Genomic DNA, 21,075 nt, shown 5'->3' on the forward strand with positions numbered 1-21,075 from the left:
TCTTTGAAAAGTGCATTTGATATTGTTGTTGATGCGATGGTTTGTAAATTGTGGTTTGTGTTCATTACCGCCTATTTTGCTCGTTGTTGATTAGATTTGACACAAAGAATATTATTTACTAAAATTGCTGATGGTTGAAGTGTTTGAGTTGATATTGCTACCTAAATGAAGTTCTCTAATTAAGTGCTCACTGGTTTCTATCATTACTGTTTATGCTCAAGACTGGTGTTGCTCTTAATATTTGTTCTTGTTATTTTAATTTGGGGCCTTTTGGTATAAGTATACTCCAGCTTAAGGGGGAGTGTTAAAGACTACTCATGATAAGGGGAGTGTTGTACGTCCCTATCATGGTGTAGTTGTGAGTCCTTATTTTAGTTTCTAGTTTAGTCTTAGAGTGTATTTAGACTTCGTCTAGAGTTATGTAATCTGATGCGTATAAATAAAGACATTGGGGGGGGGGGGGGGCTGCTAGCATCGACTCTTCTTCTCTAGTTAGTCTCCCTTTTTCCCTCTTCTCTTCTCTTCTTCTTTAGATTCTAGCTTATATTATCTTTCATTACAGACTACAACCTGGACTCTGTCTCTTTGTGAGATAATTTCACAAGCCTCCTGAATAAGGGGCTATTGGTCGTGGTGTACAAGATTTTGATGCATACTCTTTCAAAAATGAAACAAAATATAACATAATCTAGCTAGAGTAGTAAGTAATTGCAACAACAAAAAAAAAAAAAAAACATTAGTTGTGAGTAATTGTTATGAACTGCAAAACCAACTTGGTTCCTCAAGGGATTAGTAATTTAAAAGGGTTGTGCCTATAAAATACCAAACATAAGATGATGTAACAACCTGTATAGAGACTTCCACAATTTCACTTTAGAAGATTATTGTTGTTATAAAATAACTTTTCTTTTTCAAATATATTTGTTATTCGGGATTGCCATTACAACTACGAATAAATCACAACATAAACGTGTAGCTGTTGCACATCATTTGAATTTCAACACCTCCAATGAACCTTATAAGCTCATGCAATGGTCATCCTCGTACTAGTACTCTATTAATGATCCCAACCACACAATCAACATTAAGCAAATCAAAGAAAATCTTCACATATATCACATATAATATCTCATGCAGTATAGGACCGGGCTAAACATAGGCCCGATCCTGGATAAGGCAAGCTTGCCACCCCGGGTGCGTTGGGCTAAGAATTTCCAACCCTATTCTGGAAGACCAAGCTGTAATCTTGAATATGAAATCTATATTATCCTATACGTCACAAACCTATTACTAAAATACCACTAGAGGGGGGAATAGGGCTAAGTGGAGCAAAAAAGGTTTTCTATTCTGGGATTGAGATTCACCTTACCCATTCTTTCACCATGGGCAATGGTACTGTCAAATGCCCAAGGGAGGGGTAGTTTCGACCCCAAACCAAAGGGTATGGGAGTTTGTGATAGGACAACAGTATCATCACATGGTCACATCACTAGTGATTAAGGGATTCTTCCTCCCCCACTGGTTAAAGAAAAACTTTCGCAATTTTTTTTATAGAGCCTCATTGTGTATGTCGTGGATGGTTAACATCAACAAACCATTTTCTATGAGTCAAAGACTACCGTTATATCGAGATATAGTTGTTACTCGAAAAATTAATAATAGGTAAAAGTTTTCACTTATTGTATCTCTCACAATGTGTTTTTATTATTTTCTCTTTTTCCCTTGATCATATGGATCCTATGTAGATGATATCATTTCCTAGTGTTATTTCAAAAGAAAATGAATGAGATGTCTTTCTTGGCGTGATGGTTAAGTATCCAAACATTGATAGTGGAGAACCATGGTTGGGTCCACTTAGAGGGAATTCCTTGTAACACTAAATAAAAAAGACATTAAGAAATGTTTCACATATATCACATGGTCATGTTTTTTTAGCCCAAATAACCTATCCCCCACCCTCCCCGATACTTGTACGCTTTATGTATAGTTAGGTGATGACCTATGTACCGCTTGCAGCCATTAAGAGTGCATGGAAGAGTATTTTTGGAAACAAAAAAGACACATATCACCACCTAACCATACGTGAAGTGTACATGTACGAGAAGGTGAATCAGACTCATTATTTTCTTGTGAGTTGTTCCTGTTTTTTCATTTTAGGGTATTGGAGTCTCTATTTAGTCCGGTGTTTTTGTTTTAATCTTATTTTTCTTAATAAAATTTTGGGAAAAAGAACTTTGTCCGGGAGGTGGTCTACGTCAACGTTCTCATGATTCTATCTCTCTCCTTCCCATGTGAAAAGACATCTCTACCACCTATTTGGGGGAGGAGAGAGATAGACACAAGGAGCACTGGCGTTAGCCATGCTTCCTAACAGAGAATCACTTCCCTAAAATTTTTTAGGACTGTTTAATTAGGGTCTTAAAGTTCGAGGTCTAGAAAGATAAACCAAATTTTTTTTTTTCCATATGAAAATCTTGAATGAACATGGATTGCTTCATAGGTCCATAACCATGGATTCCAATGCACGAGATCATGTATCGCTTACCAATGAGGTTCTATCAATTAGTATTACTATTACACATATGAAATCAATTTAGAGGATTCTAATTTCTCATAAATAAAAAAAGGACTCTAAACCATTCATATTGGTTAAAATTCAAGCTCTCTGTGAGGGAGCATGACTCCTATGCGTGTGTGGGAGTCAATAGGAGTGCATGCGAATGCATCAACAGGGCGAGCATATACATTCTTGGGGTACAGGTGGTCATTTTGCCCCCCTTCTATGTTTAGTCCCTAGTTAGTTAAAACGTGTTTAAAACGCACATTAAAACACGTTCCCAAACTTTTTCGTTTAAAATGCCTTTTCTCGAACTGATGTCAAGAGAATGCCAAACAATGGATTTGTTTGACATCAGCATATTAAACGTGTCTTCGTTTAAAATTGATTTGTAATAAAATTTTAAATTAATTAATGGGATCCGAGTGTCCACTTAAACCATTGAATGATCCGGTCCTAAGACTGTGGGGCATTCATGGACTCGGGGGAAGAGTCAGGCCGAAGGTTTGGATACCCTCGTTAACCAAAAAAAAAAAAGGGATCCGAGTTTGTTCCTACCATTAACAGGTTCAACGTTCAAAAAGCGTTGAAGATGTTGAAGGATACTGTGCACTGAGACTTGGACTCTCTTTTATAGCCTTGCAATTTTTATTTAAGTCCATCTACTAACGATGTTGGATTAAAAACGTTCTCTTGAGATCACTAACCGTCTTGTTGTAAATCTACCAATGGTTGCTATACCCATCTGCTATATGCGGCATGTGACACTTGGCCTAAAGAAGCTTGATTCCATACTTTTTGGAATCTAATTGATAAAAGTTAAAACACAGTGACTTTAAGTGTTGTCCATTCCATTTTACAAGTTTTTTTTTAATCTATTTTAATTGGTTTTAATCAAAGTCTATTTTCATATATTTTATTTATCGTTTATTTTTTTAACTTTTGGTAATATGGTACTCTCTAATCAGATTGTCAACAGAGAGATAGGCATATATCAAGGCTCAAGCTATCATGTGGGTTGGACACCTTGTCCTCTTGATTAATGAATTTGCTTCTTTTATAGCAATATAGACTAATAGGCCTGAATATAAGCATAAGATATTAATTGACAAATGAAAGAATAGTAATTAAAGTTTCTAAATAATTGGATGTTATGTTTGTTTTGAACTTTGAGTGCACACATTAATTAGGTAATAAGTTTTCAATTTAAATGTGTATATATATTGCCCTTTTTTTGGTTCTGTAGTTGAAAAATCTAAATGTTTAATACGCGTACCATTCGTTTTTGTTTTTTTTTTTTTTTTCCATTCTTGAAATGTTTGACCCTATTTTTTACCGTCCCATTTAATTTCTAAGTTGTTTTAAACATATCGTCCCGAACAAAGTTTTTTGCAGTTCCCGTTTTAACTAACTATGGTTTGGGCATAGGACCACACCCTCCCCCCCCCCCCCCACCAGAAACCATTTCTTCATAAAAATTTTCATAAAATTACAAAAATACTATTTGTGTAATAGAATCTAATTGCCTTTTTTTTTTTTTTTTTTTTTCTTTTTAAACTTTGGACTCCTCAATCTCTATAAGGCTGAAACTTGACTTCTGAGAAAGGTCTAGGTATCAAATAGACCCACCCATATTTACTAATGTAAATATGGATGGGTCATAGTACCACACTTGGGTTGCTAGTGGTAGTAGTTTGATTAATAACTTCTCCTTTTATATTTATAGGTGAGGGGGTGAAGCTATACAATGTGTATGCTACCTCTCAAATTCTCTATCCCATGTGCGCCTAACACGTATGAACTCCTTTTTTCTTCCTTGGAGTGCACCGTCCAAGACCTTTGAGACTCTTTTTCTCTGTATAATTAAGGGAGAATGACTTTTGCCTTCTTCTCATAAAATGATATAGAGACATTTTGTCTCCTCATTAATGGATGAAGACTTTGTCTCCATTCACATGTTAAAGTCCATATAAGAACCGACTCACGTATTCAACTTTTGAGTCATGTGTGTGGCTTCATCATTCAAGCCACCATTTTTTATACTACTTGTATAGAGAATCTCATAGTTACACTTTAGAATATTATTGTTGTTATATATCACTTATTTTTATTTTTTACTTTTCTTCCAAATATTTTTGACTATTCGGGATTAACATTATAACTACGCATAAATCAAAGCTTAAATGCGTAGTTGTTGCACATCATTTGAATTTCAACACCTCCAATGAACCTCATAAGCTCATGCAATGGTCTTCCTCATACCAGTACCTTATTAATGATCTCAACCACATGATCAATATCAAACAAACAAGAGAATCTCCACATGTATCATATATAATATTTTTTTTTTGGTAAGAAAATGTTTATATATTAAAGCGTGACCAATGCAAGGTATCCGAATTACATAATTCTAATAACCAATGAGTGGAATTAAGCCAAGATTTTCGGCACGCAACAGACAAAACTCTCCAGGCCAAGGAGTCAACCACATTGTTATTCTCCCTGAGAATGTATCAAAAAGAACACGATTAAAAATAGAAATCTAATTCCTTGATATCCCAGACAATAGTATTGACTTCGATCTATGAAATGTGCTGCTGTCCGACAATGCAAGAGATAGATCCCGATTGTCATTTTTCACCTCGAGAGATATCACATATAATATCTCATGCAGTATAGGATCGGGCTAAATACAAGCCCCGTCTTGGATAGGGCAAATCTATCACTCTAGGTGGGTTGGGTTAAGAATTGCCAACCCTATTCTGAAAAACCAAGTTACAATCCTAAATATGAAATCTATGCTGTCGTATATGTCACAAACCTATCACTAAAATACCGCTAGAAGGGAATATGGCTAAGTGGAGTGAAAAGAATTTTCTGTTCTAGGACCGAGTTTTCCTTCACCCATTTCTTTATCATGAGCATCAATACTATCGGATGCCCGAGGGAAGGGTAGTTTGGACCCTAAACAAGAGGGGATGGGAGTTTGTGATGGGATAAGAATACCATTCACATGGTTCATCACTCAGTGATGAGGGGATTCTTCCTACCCCACTGGTTAAAGGAAAACTTTTGCCTTTTGTTTTTGTAGAGTCTCATTGCATAGGTTGTAGATGGTTGTCTTAATATCAACAAACTATTTTCCATGAATTAAGCACTACAGCCATATTGAGACATAGTTGTTACTTAAAAATTAGGAATAGGTAAAAGTTTCTTCTTAATGGCCCTCTCACAATGTATTTTTTTACTTTTTTATTTTCTCTTTTTTCCCTTGATCATGTGGATCCTATGTGGATGATACTATTTCCTAAATCACCATTGGTATGTTGTGAAAAATTTCTCCACACTGACAATGGGAGTAACCCTCTCTCTATAGAATATTAGAGCAAATAAATTATCATTAAGTAACACTAGCATTTCAAAACAAATGAATGAGATACCTTCATTGGCATGGTGGTGAAGTCTCTACATATTGATAGTGGAGAACTGCGATCGGGTCCACCTAGGGGGAATTCATTGTAACACTAAAAAAAGACATGAAGTCATGTTTCATAGACATCAGAAAGTCATGTGTTTTTTAGCCCGAATCACCTACCCGTACTTGTATGCTTTACGTATGGTTAGGTGATGACCTGTGTCCAGCTTTGCTGCCATTAAGCGCATGGATGATAAACTGTGTAATTGGCTAAGGAAGTCAAAATTGTCAAGCTTGGGGAGTCCTTCCAAAATTATAATTCTCTTTTGGGTGCTCCAACTTGATCTTCAACAAAATTAGAAAATATTTCCTCTAATGTTGATTTATTCCATGAAAATAGGAAAGGATGAGGAGTATAGAAATCGTGAACAGAGAGCTGTCCAAGTTGGTGATTGTCTTCTTTCTTTACAAGTCAATAACCTCCTATAAGTGAAGGGTAAGATCTTCCTTGCGCGTCATTCTAATTAGAATAGCAACAGTTCTTTTTAATAGCTTCCTTAAAAATAAGAACGTGGCTAATAATAGCGGTTGATTGTGTTCACACTTCTAGAAACCAATTTCAACTATTGATGTGGTATTGTCGAACTAGGCCTACATCATTCCCTTCAAGTTGGAAAAGAGTTCGTCTTCGAACTCTTGCTCCGATCAATGATAATTGTCGTCCACTGGGGTCAAATTGGAACCAAGCAAATTCATTGGTGTTGTCACCGATTAAATGAAATAAAATTTGCATTACCACTTCAGATTTGATAAAGATAGCTATTGATATCTTTCCGACTCGAATAAATGAGGCATTCAAATACGACTTCTTGATGATGCTAATACCTCAAACAAGTTAAAATAGAGATGTGTAAGTAGTACAATCCAAATACGGATCATCATACGTACTGACAATGTCGAACCACTCACTGTGATATGGGTAGAAATATTGTTGTGCTTTCGAAACGTAATCCGGTTTGAGACTGGGGGTTTACTCAAATCAACCTGAACAAATATTCGCTCGTCTGCAACATCATTCGTCGTTGGTTGAATTTCATCTCTTGTGTTGCTGTCCTCCACGAAAGCTGTATGATCACCTCTATGCTTGGGCGTTACCACACCTTCTCGCTTTCCTCCAAAGCTCTGATACCAAAATAATGCAGCTTGGTTGGAAGTTAGGGATCGGGAGATTCAAGAGCAATACAAACACAAGAACAAAGATAACGTGACTCTTCAAAGACACGGGAAGATTGCAACTCTTCAAGGATGCAACGTAATTTTTCAGGGTTATGAGGGAGAACATTTCAAGGTTCAAAATACTCAACAAAGTAAACTTTCATTAATCCATTCTTCTCTACCGAATTAACATAGCTCTTACGTATTTAAAGAGAAAATAAACTCTAATTTTCAAGCCTAATTGCAACCTATCCTACGGCTATGACTAAATAAAAAATTACATCATAAAATAAAAGAAAAATAAATATTAAAGTAAATCCTAATCTAAGCTAAACTCCTTAGAAATTAAGAAATACTAAAATTAAGAAAACCTAAATTTAGGAAGGCTGGACTGTAACTTTTAATCAAAATCGTCTCTCTCTCTCTCTCTCAAAAATCGTCCAATATGGAGAGACTCTCAAAACTGTGTAATTGACTAAGGAAGTCAAACTTGTCAAGCTTCGGGAGTCCTTCCAAAATTGTAATTCTCTTTGGGATGCTCCAACATGATCTTCAACAAAATTAAAAAATCACTCCTCTAATGTTGATTTATTCTATAAAAATAGGAAAGGATGAGGAGTATAGAAATCATGAACAAAGAGCTGTCCAAGTTGGTGATTGTCTTCTTTCTTCACAAGTCAATAACCTCCTATAATTGAAGGACAAGATCTTCCTTGCGCTCCCTTCCCTATAAAATAGCAAGAGTTTTTTTTAATAAAAACGTGGCCAACCATAGCGGCTGGTTGTGTTCACACTTCTAGAAATCAATTTCAACTGTTGATGTGGCCTTGTCGAGCTGGGCCTACATCAGATGAGTATTTGTGGAAGCAAAAAATACACATATCATCACTTAACCATACGTGAAGCGTACATTTACAGGTAGGTGATCCAGACTCATTATTTTCTTGTGAGTTGCTCCTGATTTTTTTTTCTTTCTTTCTCCAGTTAAGGGTGTTGTCGTCCTTCAGCCCAATGTTTTTGTTTTGATCTTATTTTTTTAATAAAATTTTGGGAAAAAGAACTTTATCCAAGAGGTGGTCTACACCAACGTTCTCATGGGTCTATCTCTCTCCTCCGCATGTGAAAAGACATATTTACCACTTATTTGGGGGAGGAGAGAGAGCCACAATGAGCGGCGGTGTAGGCCATGCTACCAAACAAAGAACCACTTCCCTAAATTTTTTTAGGGAGAAAGAACGCCACCTGGTCGTGCGTTGTGGCGTATACCTGCACCCAGACATAGCCAGGCGTGAAATGACTGGCACACCCCTGCCTTTCCATGGGGGCGGGGTGGTCATTTCACGCCCGGCTATGTCCAGGCGTCGGTACACACCACAACGCACGACCGGGTGGAATTTCTTTTCCCAATTTTTTAAGACTATCTTTTGAAGTTCAAGGGTCAAGAAAGATAAGCCATATTTTTTTGGCCATGTGGAAATCCCGGATGGACATGGGTTGCTTCATGTGATAGGTCCATAACCATGGGATCCAATGCACGAGATCTTGTATTGTTTACCAATGAGGTCCTATCAATTAGTATTAGTATTACACATACGAAATTAATTTAGAGGACTCGAATTTCTCATTAAAAAAAAAAAAGAAGACTCTAAACCCTTCTTACTGGTCAAAATTCAAACTTGAAAGATTTGAAAGAACTAAAAAGCCAGAAAAAATGAATATAAAAGGAGAAGAGTTTTCTATGGAGGAGTGTGGCTCCTACACGTGTGGGCCAATGGGAGTGTGCATAGAGGCATCAACAGGGCAGGCATTTCCATTTTTCATGGGGCGGGGCGATCATTTGCCCTCTTCTGTGTCTGGGCGTAGAGCCACGCTCCCCACAAAAACCATTTCCCCATAAACAATTCACAAAATTACAAAATACCATCTGTATAATGGAATCCAATTGCTTTTTTAAGTTTTTCTTTGTAAATTCTGGACTCCTCTATCTCTATAGGGCTAAAACTTGACTTCTAAGAAAAGTCTAGGTATCACATAGACCCAACCATATTTACAGTCAGGTTGTTATGGGTATCATAGGATGTATTTTCTTCCCTATAGACATAAAAGTCAAAGTCAAAACTGTCAAACTCACTTAAGGTTCCACAGTCTATGGTAGTCCAGCCATCAACCACACTTGGGTTGCGGATGATAGTAGTTTGATTAATCCCTTCTCCTTTCATCATAATGTTCTACTTGTTCTTGTCAACTGACATACTCTTCATAGACATGCTGGTTTTGTTTGGAGCTGGAGCTGCAGCTACGGCAGCATTGATGGTAGTGAAGTTGAAGTAGCTTAGCATTTATTACTTTATAACATGCTTAGAGATATAGAAAGGGTAAGGGAGTTTGTGGAAATAATGATTTTTGTTTAATTTTATCTTAGGCTCAACTGGGGATAATTTCTCAATAGGATAAATAGAATTGGATTTATTTATGTAGCAACTCGCTGAATATTAAAAATATCTGTCAAAGAAGATGCTAAAGAACGAATTATAATGATTGTACTGGAGAAATCCAATACAAGGTAGACCAGAAAGTTGAGTTGGAACACCGCATTCAACAAGCGATGATCATAAGTCACCAAATCTCGCATTTCAGTCTCAGAAGCATCCCTCCATCTGGCCTAAAAGAAAACAAGGACAAACACCAGAATATCCAAATTTTTTTCTCAAATTCGTTGAAATATTGCTTCCATTTTCAGAAAACATTTCACACTAACTTTTGTATTCAAGAAAATTAGGTCAGCAAAAATATCCATTATTTCTCATGGAAGATCTTTTTTATTTATAAATGATACTCATGGAAGACCATTTGCTATGACCTTCCAGATGGGAATGCATTCAGGAAGCACAGACAGCATAAAGCTCAGACCTCATCGAGACAACCGACATTTTGCTTCTTTTTTTTTAAATTTAATTGGGGGGAATATGATGATTAAACTAACATTTGAATTATACCAAGAAACCAAACATATCACCAATCAAGTAAATTTATTTTCTTGGAAAGAAAAGATATGTATTAACAGAAGAACAAAAACTATATCATGAGACATCTACAGCCCCTGGCATCAACCAAAAACATACGGATGCCAGCAGGCCAGTCTATACAAAAAGCCTCTTCATGTACACAAGGAAAAATCCCCAACAAGTCTTTTTAAGTACAATTTGCTAACTTGTTACAATGTGGGACAAATCAAAACACTGGATCTCAGACAAACACTATCTTACAATGGGAGAAATTGTGCTGCAGTGCTTCTTTCTCCTCAGCTGATTCAGAGCTTCATACAGGCACCCGTCTACCCCTATACCTATTCATGAGCTGCAGAAAAGGAGAAGGGTGAGAAAAGAGGGAAAAAAAGGAACCTCAGTTTTAAGATGGTACAAAATGATGAACTATGAACAATGAATTAGCATGGGAATATCAGTTCGTTTTTACAAAACATAAACCCCCTCCCCAGGGGGTGGAGGGAGCAGGTTGAATAAATAGACCGTGAGGTCCCACAATCCAAAAACAGTGTCTCATGACATTCATGACACTAGTTTTTTACAAAATATAATGTGTTCTAAACCTCATATCATCTCAGATCGCCCATACTCTTGCCACAAGTTAAAAGGTCCAGAATCAAAGGGTTCTGCTTAAGAAATGTAATATGAAACCCAAAAAAAATACTTATCCACATATATAAAAACAATAGTAGTAGCAGCACAAAATTAAAGGTGAAATACGAAAGGGTAATCAATGAAACCTCACTGACACCGCCCAACAGAATGTCTTATTAACACTACTTTCAAATTGTGAGAATCCTTACTGAAGTCACAAATGGCTGTTGGAACACCCAACCAAGAATTGGTATCCTTTGAAGAAAAACTGCCAGCGTAGGCCAGAAACCACTGCAGAGGAAACCACATCAGCAACCAAATACAAGTGAATGGGTTACAGAACAAGTATATGGAATAAAAGAGGGAGAAGTTAAGGAAGCAGAGTAGACCTGAAGAGTACAACGAACCCATATGCTTCAAAAATCATGCCTATGATAGGCCACCCAACAAGAACGAAGAAGAAGCCAACACAAAATGAGATTGTACCCTGCTCAGTCATAAAAGGAGTACAACATAAGCAAGACGAGGGGAAAGAAAGAGGACACACACACACACAGTGAAAAAGGATTCACCTTGTAGCTCTGGCGTTTCATGAAGAATTGCATTGTGGATTTCATTCCAATAGTCAACATCAACCCTGACAAGAAGAGGACCTGATCAAGTATAACATTCAGAACCGTTATCAGAAATAGCCAGAATAAAGGAGAATGGAGAACGCATAATGAGAATAAAAGAACAGCAGGTGAGCAAGTTGAGACTGAAACACTTACATTACCCATGGCAAGAAGTGCTTTGTCAAAGAAGAAGATCATTCCCAGAAACGAGAAAAATATGCCAAACCCTGTCAATCCTAGCCCGATCTCTGTTTCATTTCAAGAAAACACTCAACTCATTTCATGAAAATACAATTTAGAAGAAAATTGGACAGTATAAAAAAGAACATAAAATGACAGTTTAGAAACCAGCCAGTGGCTAATGCACACAAAATCAGTACGTGGTAAATTTAAACGCGACAGGTATTCCTGAAAAAAGAAGGTGATCTAATATGGAAGCACACGTCACAATTACCCCCCCCCCCTTAAATAGTCAGGGTGTAGCAGAAGTGCACTGTCTAAATACCTTTTTAGAACTCTAAGCATATACAGAAGAATTAACATTTTAACCACATGACTAGAATTGTTCTACTGTTGTTGTATTTAACTGTGATGCCATCTCCATTTCAAAATACAGCAATCATTTACAAGATCAAGAAACAACATCTAAGACAGACATTTTCTTTTTATACGTTAGCCCCATAATAGCATGTTTAAGTATGTAATTGAAGTGTTTTATATCATCTCTCAGTAGGGTGCAAAAGGCACACAGCCAGACCTAATAATCTCTAGTCATCAGACTTATACAAGTTAGGACCGACTCGATTCAATTATGAATCTAATCCACAGAAATGCCATGCATCCATAGTTGTCAAGGCGGCAAGGTGACCTAAGGCGGTGGAGGGGTGACTAAGTGCTTAAGCCACATTAAGTCACCAAAAATCAACATTAAGTCGCATCAAGTCATCAAAAATCAATATTAAGCCACATCAAATCATCAAAATCAACATAGAACTAGAAGACAGCAGAACCTAAGAAGCAAGCTGATGCAGCTAGATGTTGGATTAATTAGGGGTCGTAATTTTTTTTTTATAATTTTATTCTTGTTAATAAAGTCGTTAACACATAGAATAGGAGTACAAAGTAGACTCAAAGTCTACTTGAGTTTACATATGATTTAGGGTTACTTTGAACTCTGTCTTTGGTTTAGTTTCAAGATAGGAATAGGATTGTTTTGAATCTCTAAATACTCTTCTTGTAACCATCGTAAGATTCAGATTGGAGAATTAAATTTTATTGAGTTGTTTTGTTATCAGGTTGGTACGAACAATGGTTGTGTGACCACCTCTTCCCCCCTGCCCTGAAATCTTTCTTTTTCTTTCCTCTCAACCTTGCTGCCGCTATGTTCGTATCCAACCCCTGCTCTGTTCTAATATGATTTATAGCCCCAATCATCAGCATCGATCTCTACTGATCAGTTTGAGATCAGATTGAGAATTTAAGGGGTCTTTCCTGTGATAGAAACAACACACCCTGCAGAGATCCGAGTTGAGATTTGGCCTTTGCTGTTACCAGAACTTCAAATCTGGTTCTGTACTTGCCGCTAAACCTTGTTGCAGCCCTTTCATTGGACCTTCAAGTTGTTGGAAACTTCTGTTGTTTGGTGGATTTCATAGGGTTGGGAGATATCAATCTTGCCCAAGAGTTCCGGGTCCACTTGAGCAACCATGGAGAAGTTCTCTCCTTCGAACTGCCGCTGGTTCAGCCCGACTCAAGGTAGAAGGCGTACTGTACTTGGCTTTTAATTCTTTTTTTTTTTTTTTAATGTACTTCCCCATATTGCCCTTCTTTTTTTCCCCCTTAAGTCCCAATTCTTAGATTGCCCTTTTACTTCTTCGCTTTTGTTATTTGATTTCTATTAATTATGATACTGCCATCCCATTATAAGCTTCTGTTTATTTACAACTCCGCCATTGATTATATAAACTTCCACACATTTACGGAATTTTCCATCAATCCATTTATTTGAGCCTTCTATTATTCGGGTGGGTCCATAAGTGATCCAAACCGGGTTTTGGAACCCAAGATCCGCATCACAAGCTATTGGAATTTTGAAACAATCAAAATATACATTTGGTTTATACTATGTTCTTGTAATTGGTTATTGTCCAGGTATACCTAGTCTCACATTTGGTTTATACTGTTCTTAGAAAATATGATCTCACAACAAGTAATTAAACTGCACTCGATATAGAGAAATGCTCTTGTTTTCTAAGAAATTTGACTGATCAAATGATTTTATTTGTACATGAGACTTTTTGTATTAGGTAGAGCACAAAACCAGTTTTCCCACAAATCCAAGATTGCTTAATTCTGATTTATACTAAAGGAGAAATGTTTCGGTCAAAACTTATTTGGTGTGCACAAATGCTGCCAAAATCATTCTATATTAAAATAATTTTTTAGATATCAAAACAAATGAATATTTTACCACATTTTTTGTTTTTAACAATGTTTTACCATATTAAGATTTATGGAATGTGGTAAAAATCTAGTTTTTGTTCTTGAATTGGGGGTTGACTTTTTATCCTTTTGGAATTTGATCTTTAACTATTTTTATTGGAATCAAATAGGGGGTATATTTGCTTATTTATAAATAATATCTTAAGTAAAATCATTAACTTAAATGATATTTGGCATAAATAAGTGCCAGAACCTGATTCAATACCAATTAAACCAGTACAAGGTGCTCTGCACTAAGGCAATAGTAGCCTTGACCCCTAGAAATCCGCCGGGACACCTTGACAACTATGCATGCATCAATAGAACAATTAAATGCTTTCATGCATCAAAATTTTAAGAGAAGGAATTAGCAAACTACAAGGAATAAAGAATCTATAATCAATCAAATTATACCATATTTATCCATACTGAAAACAGATACTAAATTTCAGTCACTTGCAAGGACGGTGCATAATTTGAACTAGCTAATTCTCTCCATCATTTTTTTTTTATCACTAATGGTTATAATATGTAATCCAGAATGAGCATATGGAATGAGATCCCTAGGAGCAAAGTAAACCAGATAAAACAAGAATAAACCCTAAAACATGCGACACTACATCTGTACACCGGCTGATATGAATATGCAAAGGCTGCAAGACTAGCTTGGCTAGTTCATCCAATGCTTGATAGTCCCAGGTTTTACAAAGAGCAACCATCAAAATTTAGTTTTCAAGAATTCCCTAGAAGAGGGATCTAAAAATAATAATGCAAACCGATGAAAAGTAGGAGATGGATATCACAAACCAATATTGCAAAAACTGGAAATTTCCCTAAACAACTCAGGTATGGCATCCTAATGTGCCTACCTGATGGTTTACATTGAATGTTTCATTAAAAAAAAAATTCTCTAATATGTTGTAATGGGGTTCTAACCGTCAACTTAAAAAACCTCCCATAGATGCTACAAGAATGGATGACTTCTCCAACAAAGTTAATAACCAACCTGTAAGAATTAATCATCGATGTCTACTTTGTGATCTAGACAACTTTTCAACCAAAGTTCAAAACCAAATTGTAGTATTTCATCAATGTCCAATTTGTAATCTATATGCACAAAAGTGAATGCTTCCAATGGAGTCACATCTAAACCAGTTCTGACAGATCAGTTGCCTTCTCTACCATGATTGGAAAGCATCTCTACCAGACAGCAGTTACACCAACATTCCAAGGCATAATAGTCACTATCCAGTCAGATTTTCAACTATGCACGGATATAGTAGAGGAGGGACTAATTCACTAATATTGGGTGGGTGGATCAAGAGGTCGGCTAGTGGTTTTAGAGGCAGTTGTATTTTGAAGAGAAGCCTGCATGTCAGCATCCATATTGAACCTCATTTGATGCAATGGCCCACCAACTCCGTAGAAAATTTGCTGGTTAAAAGTGCTGTCTCAAGAGGGTTAGGAATAGTGGGAAATGCAAACTTACATAACAAATAAAGTTAGAAATTTGTTTTATTTTGGTCTGAGATTTTGTTCTTTCTGTACCTTCCCGATTTCTACTAATGGAGTTCGTGCTAATGTATGTACCCTCTTTTTTAATAAAAGCTTCTACTTGGTACCAACCAGATACATAAGGAACCAAAATTGTACTCCAACTCCACACTCTTCAAGCTATGCACTCCAAAACTCTTTCTAAAATCCAAACACCAATCTTCCATTGTGATGCTCAACAATTCCAGATAACATGAGAAGTGAGAACAACACTAATAATAAAGTATCCTTGTTTCCAATTTCCTCTTGTAATCAAAGAAAATATGCAACTTCCTTTTTTCTGATCTCCACTTCAATTTGGAATGGTGTTAGCATGTACATCCATCTGTTCAGCAGCTTTAAAAGCAATCAAGTTTCTTCATCTCCATAGATTTTATGATATGTGTAGTTTAGGTAGATTTACTGATTACAATAACTAAGAATATCCTTCACATAGTTTGACTAGATAGTTATAAATAAACACTTCAAAAGCATTTTCACAAGAGTCCCCCGTGAATTAAAATATTTCAAGCCACCAGCTAGATAATAGAAAGGCATCATATTTTCTTCCATCGTTTTTTTAAACCCCTTCCACATTCTACTATTTTCTCCTATGATATTCCATGAAGCATATATCACATAACAATAGAATATCTTAGAAATCACATCAAACAGTAAAGGAACGAGACAATAGGGACTAGAGAGTTTTAATAATGACTTAAAAAGAGTTACTGGATCACCATACACATGTTGAATCCAAATTTTCTCTCCAACCCAGATTCAGATCTAACATTCACAGGGAATAGCTTCAAAATCAGATTGTGAAGCCATAATCACCATCCTCAGGCACGTTTTGGTTGCTATTCTAGGCACAGAGGGAAAAGAAAATGAAGGAAATATGAAGAATTTGGTTATATGGTTGTACTTTCTGAGAAAATTAGGGCTAAAATTTCAGTTTTAGGAAAGGTTATCCCTGGTTTTGCATCTCACTCATTACATGTCAAAACAAAGAGAAAAGAAAATTGAAGGGAAAGGAGGTCACACCTAGCTTCTCCTCCCTCTCTCTCACAAGGTGGGGAATAACCAACTCAAATTCATGGACAACCAGACAGCAATGAAGAATTTTATCATTTTTTCTCTTGATTTTCTCGGTACAACGAAAGAACTAGCAGGGGGAAAAAAATTCTTCTTCTTTCTACTATTTCTTTAATCTAAGGAAACAACAAACACAGCCTAATAGATTAGATTCATCCCTCTTCTTTATTTCTTGAACATAGCCTTTCAAACACATCCCTTTTTTCAATCAATTGAATTTTAGTCCACATTATTCAATCACCCCAAACAAACCACAATTCTCCACATAGCGCAATGTGCGTTGCTTCTTAAAATTGTCCAATGTACAATCCACTTTAGTTGTTGGATTCAAATTATGTGGATTATCTCTTCATAGGATGTAAATGGATATTCATAAATCCGTATTCGTATCCGTTTAGAAGCATCCGAATCCGTCCGAAACTAATCGGATACGAATATGATAATCCCCCTATCCGACCGATTATTATTCGATTCGTTTAGCAGTCCGACGGTAATAAAATATTTAAAATATAACTCTATGTTTTTCTATCCTTTTAAGTTACCTTATTGGATTTTGTTATCTTATTTTTATAAATTTATAAGTTAAGATAATGTGATTCTTTTTCTAGATTTGCTATTGGTTTATATATATTGTTTTATGCAATGTGATACATGGAATTACATATCTGTTAAAAAATCAAAAGTAAAAAACGTAAGAGAATAAAAGACTACGAAGAGTAGAAGAAAGGGTAGTTACTGAACTCTCAAGTCTCAACCCTAATCCTCATCATAAAAACGGTAAATATGTCAACGGATAGTCAAAAAATCGTATTCGATCAATATTCATATCCATTTAGGAGAACCTGTATTCAAAAAATCACTATCCGGAAATTATCTGAATCCGTCCGAAAACCGATAGGATATTATCCGAATCCGTTCGAATATAATCGGATACGAATATGATAATGCCACTATCCGACCGAATTCGATCCGTTTACATCCCTAATGCTCATCCCTATGATGTTCCGTGATCAACAAGAGTAAAACCAACCACACATGACAACATTACTGTGAAATTTCACTCTGATTACCAAAGTTACGCAGGAAAAAATGCAAGGTTAACTCAAAATTGAAGTTAAATGATAGATAAAACTAGACCCTAGAAGACTTTTCTGCAAGAATAAAACTGAACTACAAATGAGACATGATATTTCTAGCCATTTAGGGAGCCGGAAAGGTAATCATTTATGTCATACAGGAAGAAAACTATGGCATCTCATTCTGGCAGCAGCAACTTGCAGCATTTAGCATGAAAGAACATAGCTAGAAGGGCCAAGAAGGAAGTCAATTTTTGGGCTTCAGTGAATCAAGTTCAGGAAAAGTCTGCAACTGAGAACCAGGAATTTTTTTATTTTTTTTAAGATAAATAATACTGTTGTTTCTTGTTTCATTACATCTCTAGATAGAGACACTTAAAATATAGTACAGCCTGCTTTACATAACAGAATAAATTACTTTGACTTATCAAGAAAATTATCGAAACAACAATTTGATATATCAAGGACCAAATATATTTTAGATCAAGCAAAAAAATAATTGAACATTTAAGAAGTATAGAGAATTGATAGGTTTCCAATAACAACCTACTTATGACAGCTAAAACATAACTGAAAATTACCAAATTTAACAACTAAAATTATTAAAATTTGCAAGATGTATGTCATCTTTTTACTTCATTGAGATTCACCAGCACGGTGGTGTTGATAGTAGAGCCGTCAACTGCTAAGAATCTGAACAACCATCCTTTTTAAGTTGACCATGAATAAATCTACAAGATTGAGAATGCAACTTCTTCCATATTTAGAACATTTTACACATAATTCTAGGGTGCAGGTTGCCATGTTTTCTTCTTATTTATTCATTTATTTATGTACTTACTTTAGGCTCACTCAACGTCTGCATGGGTAGCAAAAGAGATTGAGTGCATGGGTTAATTTACCCCAGAAAAATACGTATTATATATATAATGTACAACATCTAGATATACAAGGCAAACTAATCCATGATTGCAGTAGTGCACCATTTCATGCAACTTGAACACACAAATTGCAAAAAAATTCTCTAAATGCCTTCAATTATTTTCAAAGTGGACCAATTTAGATGGTCATTAAAAAGGAATACAAGTATTGGGGAAAAGAAGAAGGGGTGCTCGTAGAAAAAGATTAGGATACAGCCAAATCAAACACTCATTTCTCTAAAATGATTATTGCTGTTCATGAAACAACTTAACTATTTAAAGGCACAATAGCAACATACGAGAACACAAAATGTAAAGCTGTAAAATGAACTGAGTTTGTTACTGGGTAAAACAAGCTGAGTTTAGTTTCCGATAAAAATAACTCCAACCTCATGCAACAGAAAAATAAGATAAAAGTGACAAAGCGATGAAACGTACTTTTCCGATCGTTCATCTCGAATGAAACCATCTTGCCGATCTAAACCGATGCTTGGAACCTCAAGACTTGAATTCTCCTAACTACAGCGAAAAAAGAAACCAGGCTCATAACTATGATCTTCGAGACATCAAGAAACACTATAACCAATACACATCAATGAAACACTATAACCAATACAGACAAATCCCCTTCTGATAGCCAATTAAATCGATTAGAGTTCATTAAATTAAGTTCCGAGAAGAAGATCTTGAAGTCACCTTCTTGAAACCTGAACAGTTAAAACTCGATAAGGAAGCAATTCATCAACCTACAAGAACCTACAACACCACCAGAAAAGAAAACAAACTCAATCGAATAGTATAAATAATTAAACAGACATACCATAGATCGTTTTCTGAGGCCTATCAATTTTTCAATAGAATGGATTAAAAAGAAAATCGAGGTGTGAAGAAAGATCAACATCACACGAAAGAACAAGATTAAATTGAACAGAAATAAAGAAACAAGATTGGAATTGGATCCCATTTCTCTGCAATTTCAGTAACTCGAACGCTGGCATTTGAGAGGGAGTAGAGAGTACCTCTCGCTGTTTGAGATGCAGATCGGGATATCCGGACGATCGGTTACCGATCTCTCACACCAAAATCCTTCGACACTCCCAATGACTAAACGAAAAACCTTTTCTTGCACCAAGAGACAGAGAGAGAGAGAGAGAAAGAGAGAGAGAGAGAAAAGGATAAAACCTTTCCAGGCAAGTTACCCTTTAATTGCCCGGAACACTTCGGTGTTTAGTGTGAGATTCACCAAAATGTTGTGTGGCAAGAGCCGCAGGACAGGTAGGTTTTTAGGTATCGGACTATCAGTCACCGTTGATACTGATATCGTATTGAAACGGATCGGTTGGTATCGGCTCATGTCGAACAGTATTGGATGAAAATTCAAATAAATCAGTTTTTCGCTGCTATTCTTGAACTACATATCGTTATTAAATTGGTATCGGTAACAGACGAAATCGTTACCTAAATCTTTAATTTCCAACGACTATGTGTAGTATTCCCCAATCCACGTGTTGTGCGTGCACCTTTGTGGAAAATTATCTGTTTCATTCCCTATCTGGTCTATTTCTCCAAGTTCCTCTAATAGGGGGGAGTGGTGCAAGTGAACCTCACCCGGGCAATGTGTTCGTATTAGGGATGTAAATGGATAACCGAAATTCGAATCCATCGCATCCGTATTCGTTTAGGGGCATCCGTATTCGTTTAGAGATATCCGGAAAATAATCCGAATACTCGATTAAAATCGTCCGAAAAAATCCGAATACTTAATAATAAAAATTAAGTAAATAATGATTTTTAAGGTTTTGAAGATTAAACAAGTTCTAGAATATGATGAAAAGAGAATCATGATCTAAGAGATATGGATTGAGAGAGAATTGTATCCGCTAGGGGAGGAAGGTCGGGTTACACAAGGCGGATATGTAAGCGGATGGTCGAAAATCGAATCCGATCCGCATCCGAATCCGTTTAGAGGTATCCGTATTCGCCAGGGAATATCCGACTCCGATCACATCCGATCCGTATTCGATCCGAATCCGATCCATTTACATCCCTAGTTCGTATGTTCGGGCAAACGGAATAGGGTGATCATTTCTGCCCTTTATTAGAGGAACTTGAGAAAATGGACCGAACAGGAAAATGGAACAGATAATGATCCGCACCTTGATCCGTTGTTGAGGAGGGTGCCAACTAAAGAGCGTTGGAGGATGCACTCCATGGTTAAATTGGGGAGAGATAAGGAGGTTTTTTATCACTAGGCTAGGTATGCAAGTTGCTTTCCTTTTGGGGGGCAGCAAATCTAATAGGATGCATTGACTCCAGCTCTTCAATAAGACAATAACCCGTAGAGGGGGTGACCTCTTCGCTTGGATTCGATTCGTGTTCGAATCTCTTTAGGGTTTTCTGAATCCAAAATTTTGGTTTTTAAAAAATATTCGAATCCATCTAAAAGATAATGATTCAGATTCGGATATTTTCATTTCGGGTCTGCTAAATATCCGATTAATTTACAATCTGATCATAAAATGTGATTAGTT

The 21,075-nt window shown here is 36.3% G+C and overlaps 1 protein-coding gene across 2 annotated transcripts; it reads right to left on the reverse strand.

The window, feature by feature from the left end:
• Positions 1 to 10,197: 10,197 nt before the first annotated feature.
• Positions 10,198 to 19,645, reverse strand: LOC122670656 (vesicle transport protein GOT1-like). Of its 2 annotated transcripts, none has more exons than XM_043867613.1 (8): positions 19,564 to 19,645; positions 19,241 to 19,300; positions 18,983 to 19,059; positions 11,596 to 11,687; positions 11,398 to 11,478; positions 11,215 to 11,312; positions 11,035 to 11,116; positions 10,198 to 10,544 (listed from the first exon to the last, which is right to left on the reverse strand). In XM_043867613.1, the coding sequence occupies exons 3-8, from the start codon at positions 19,011 to 19,013 to the stop codon at positions 10,506 to 10,508; spliced, it is 423 nt and encodes a 140-aa protein (XP_043723548.1). In that variant the 5' UTR covers positions 19,014 to 19,059; positions 19,241 to 19,300; positions 19,564 to 19,645; the 3' UTR covers positions 10,198 to 10,505. The 2 variants fall into 2 exon arrangements, with proteins under 2 accessions (XP_043723548.1, XP_043723547.1); XM_043867612.1 differs by having other exon boundaries at positions 18,983 to 19,063.
• Positions 19,646 to 21,075: the final 1,430 nt, after the last annotated feature.

This window comes from Telopea speciosissima, chromosome 8 (genome assembly GCF_018873765.1).
Source record: "Telopea speciosissima isolate NSW1024214 ecotype Mountain lineage chromosome 8, Tspe_v1, whole genome shotgun sequence".
NCBI classification, from domain to species: Eukaryota; Viridiplantae; Streptophyta; class Magnoliopsida; order Proteales; family Proteaceae; genus Telopea; species Telopea speciosissima.

Excerpts from the sequence above, each read along its gene's own strand:
- LOC122670656 (XM_043867613.1), bottom strand. The coding sequence starts at position 19,013 with ATGGTTTCATTCGAGATGAACGATCGGAAAA. Across the intron at positions 11,479-11,595 it reads CACTTCTTGCCATGGGTAAT|GTCCTCTTCTTGTCAGGGTT; the intron begins GTAAGTGTTTCA and ends ATACTTGATCAG. Across the intron at positions 10,545-11,034 it reads AACAGCCATTTGTGACTTCA|CTCATGAATAGGTATAGGGG; the intron begins GTAAGGATTCTC and ends CCTTTTCTGCAG.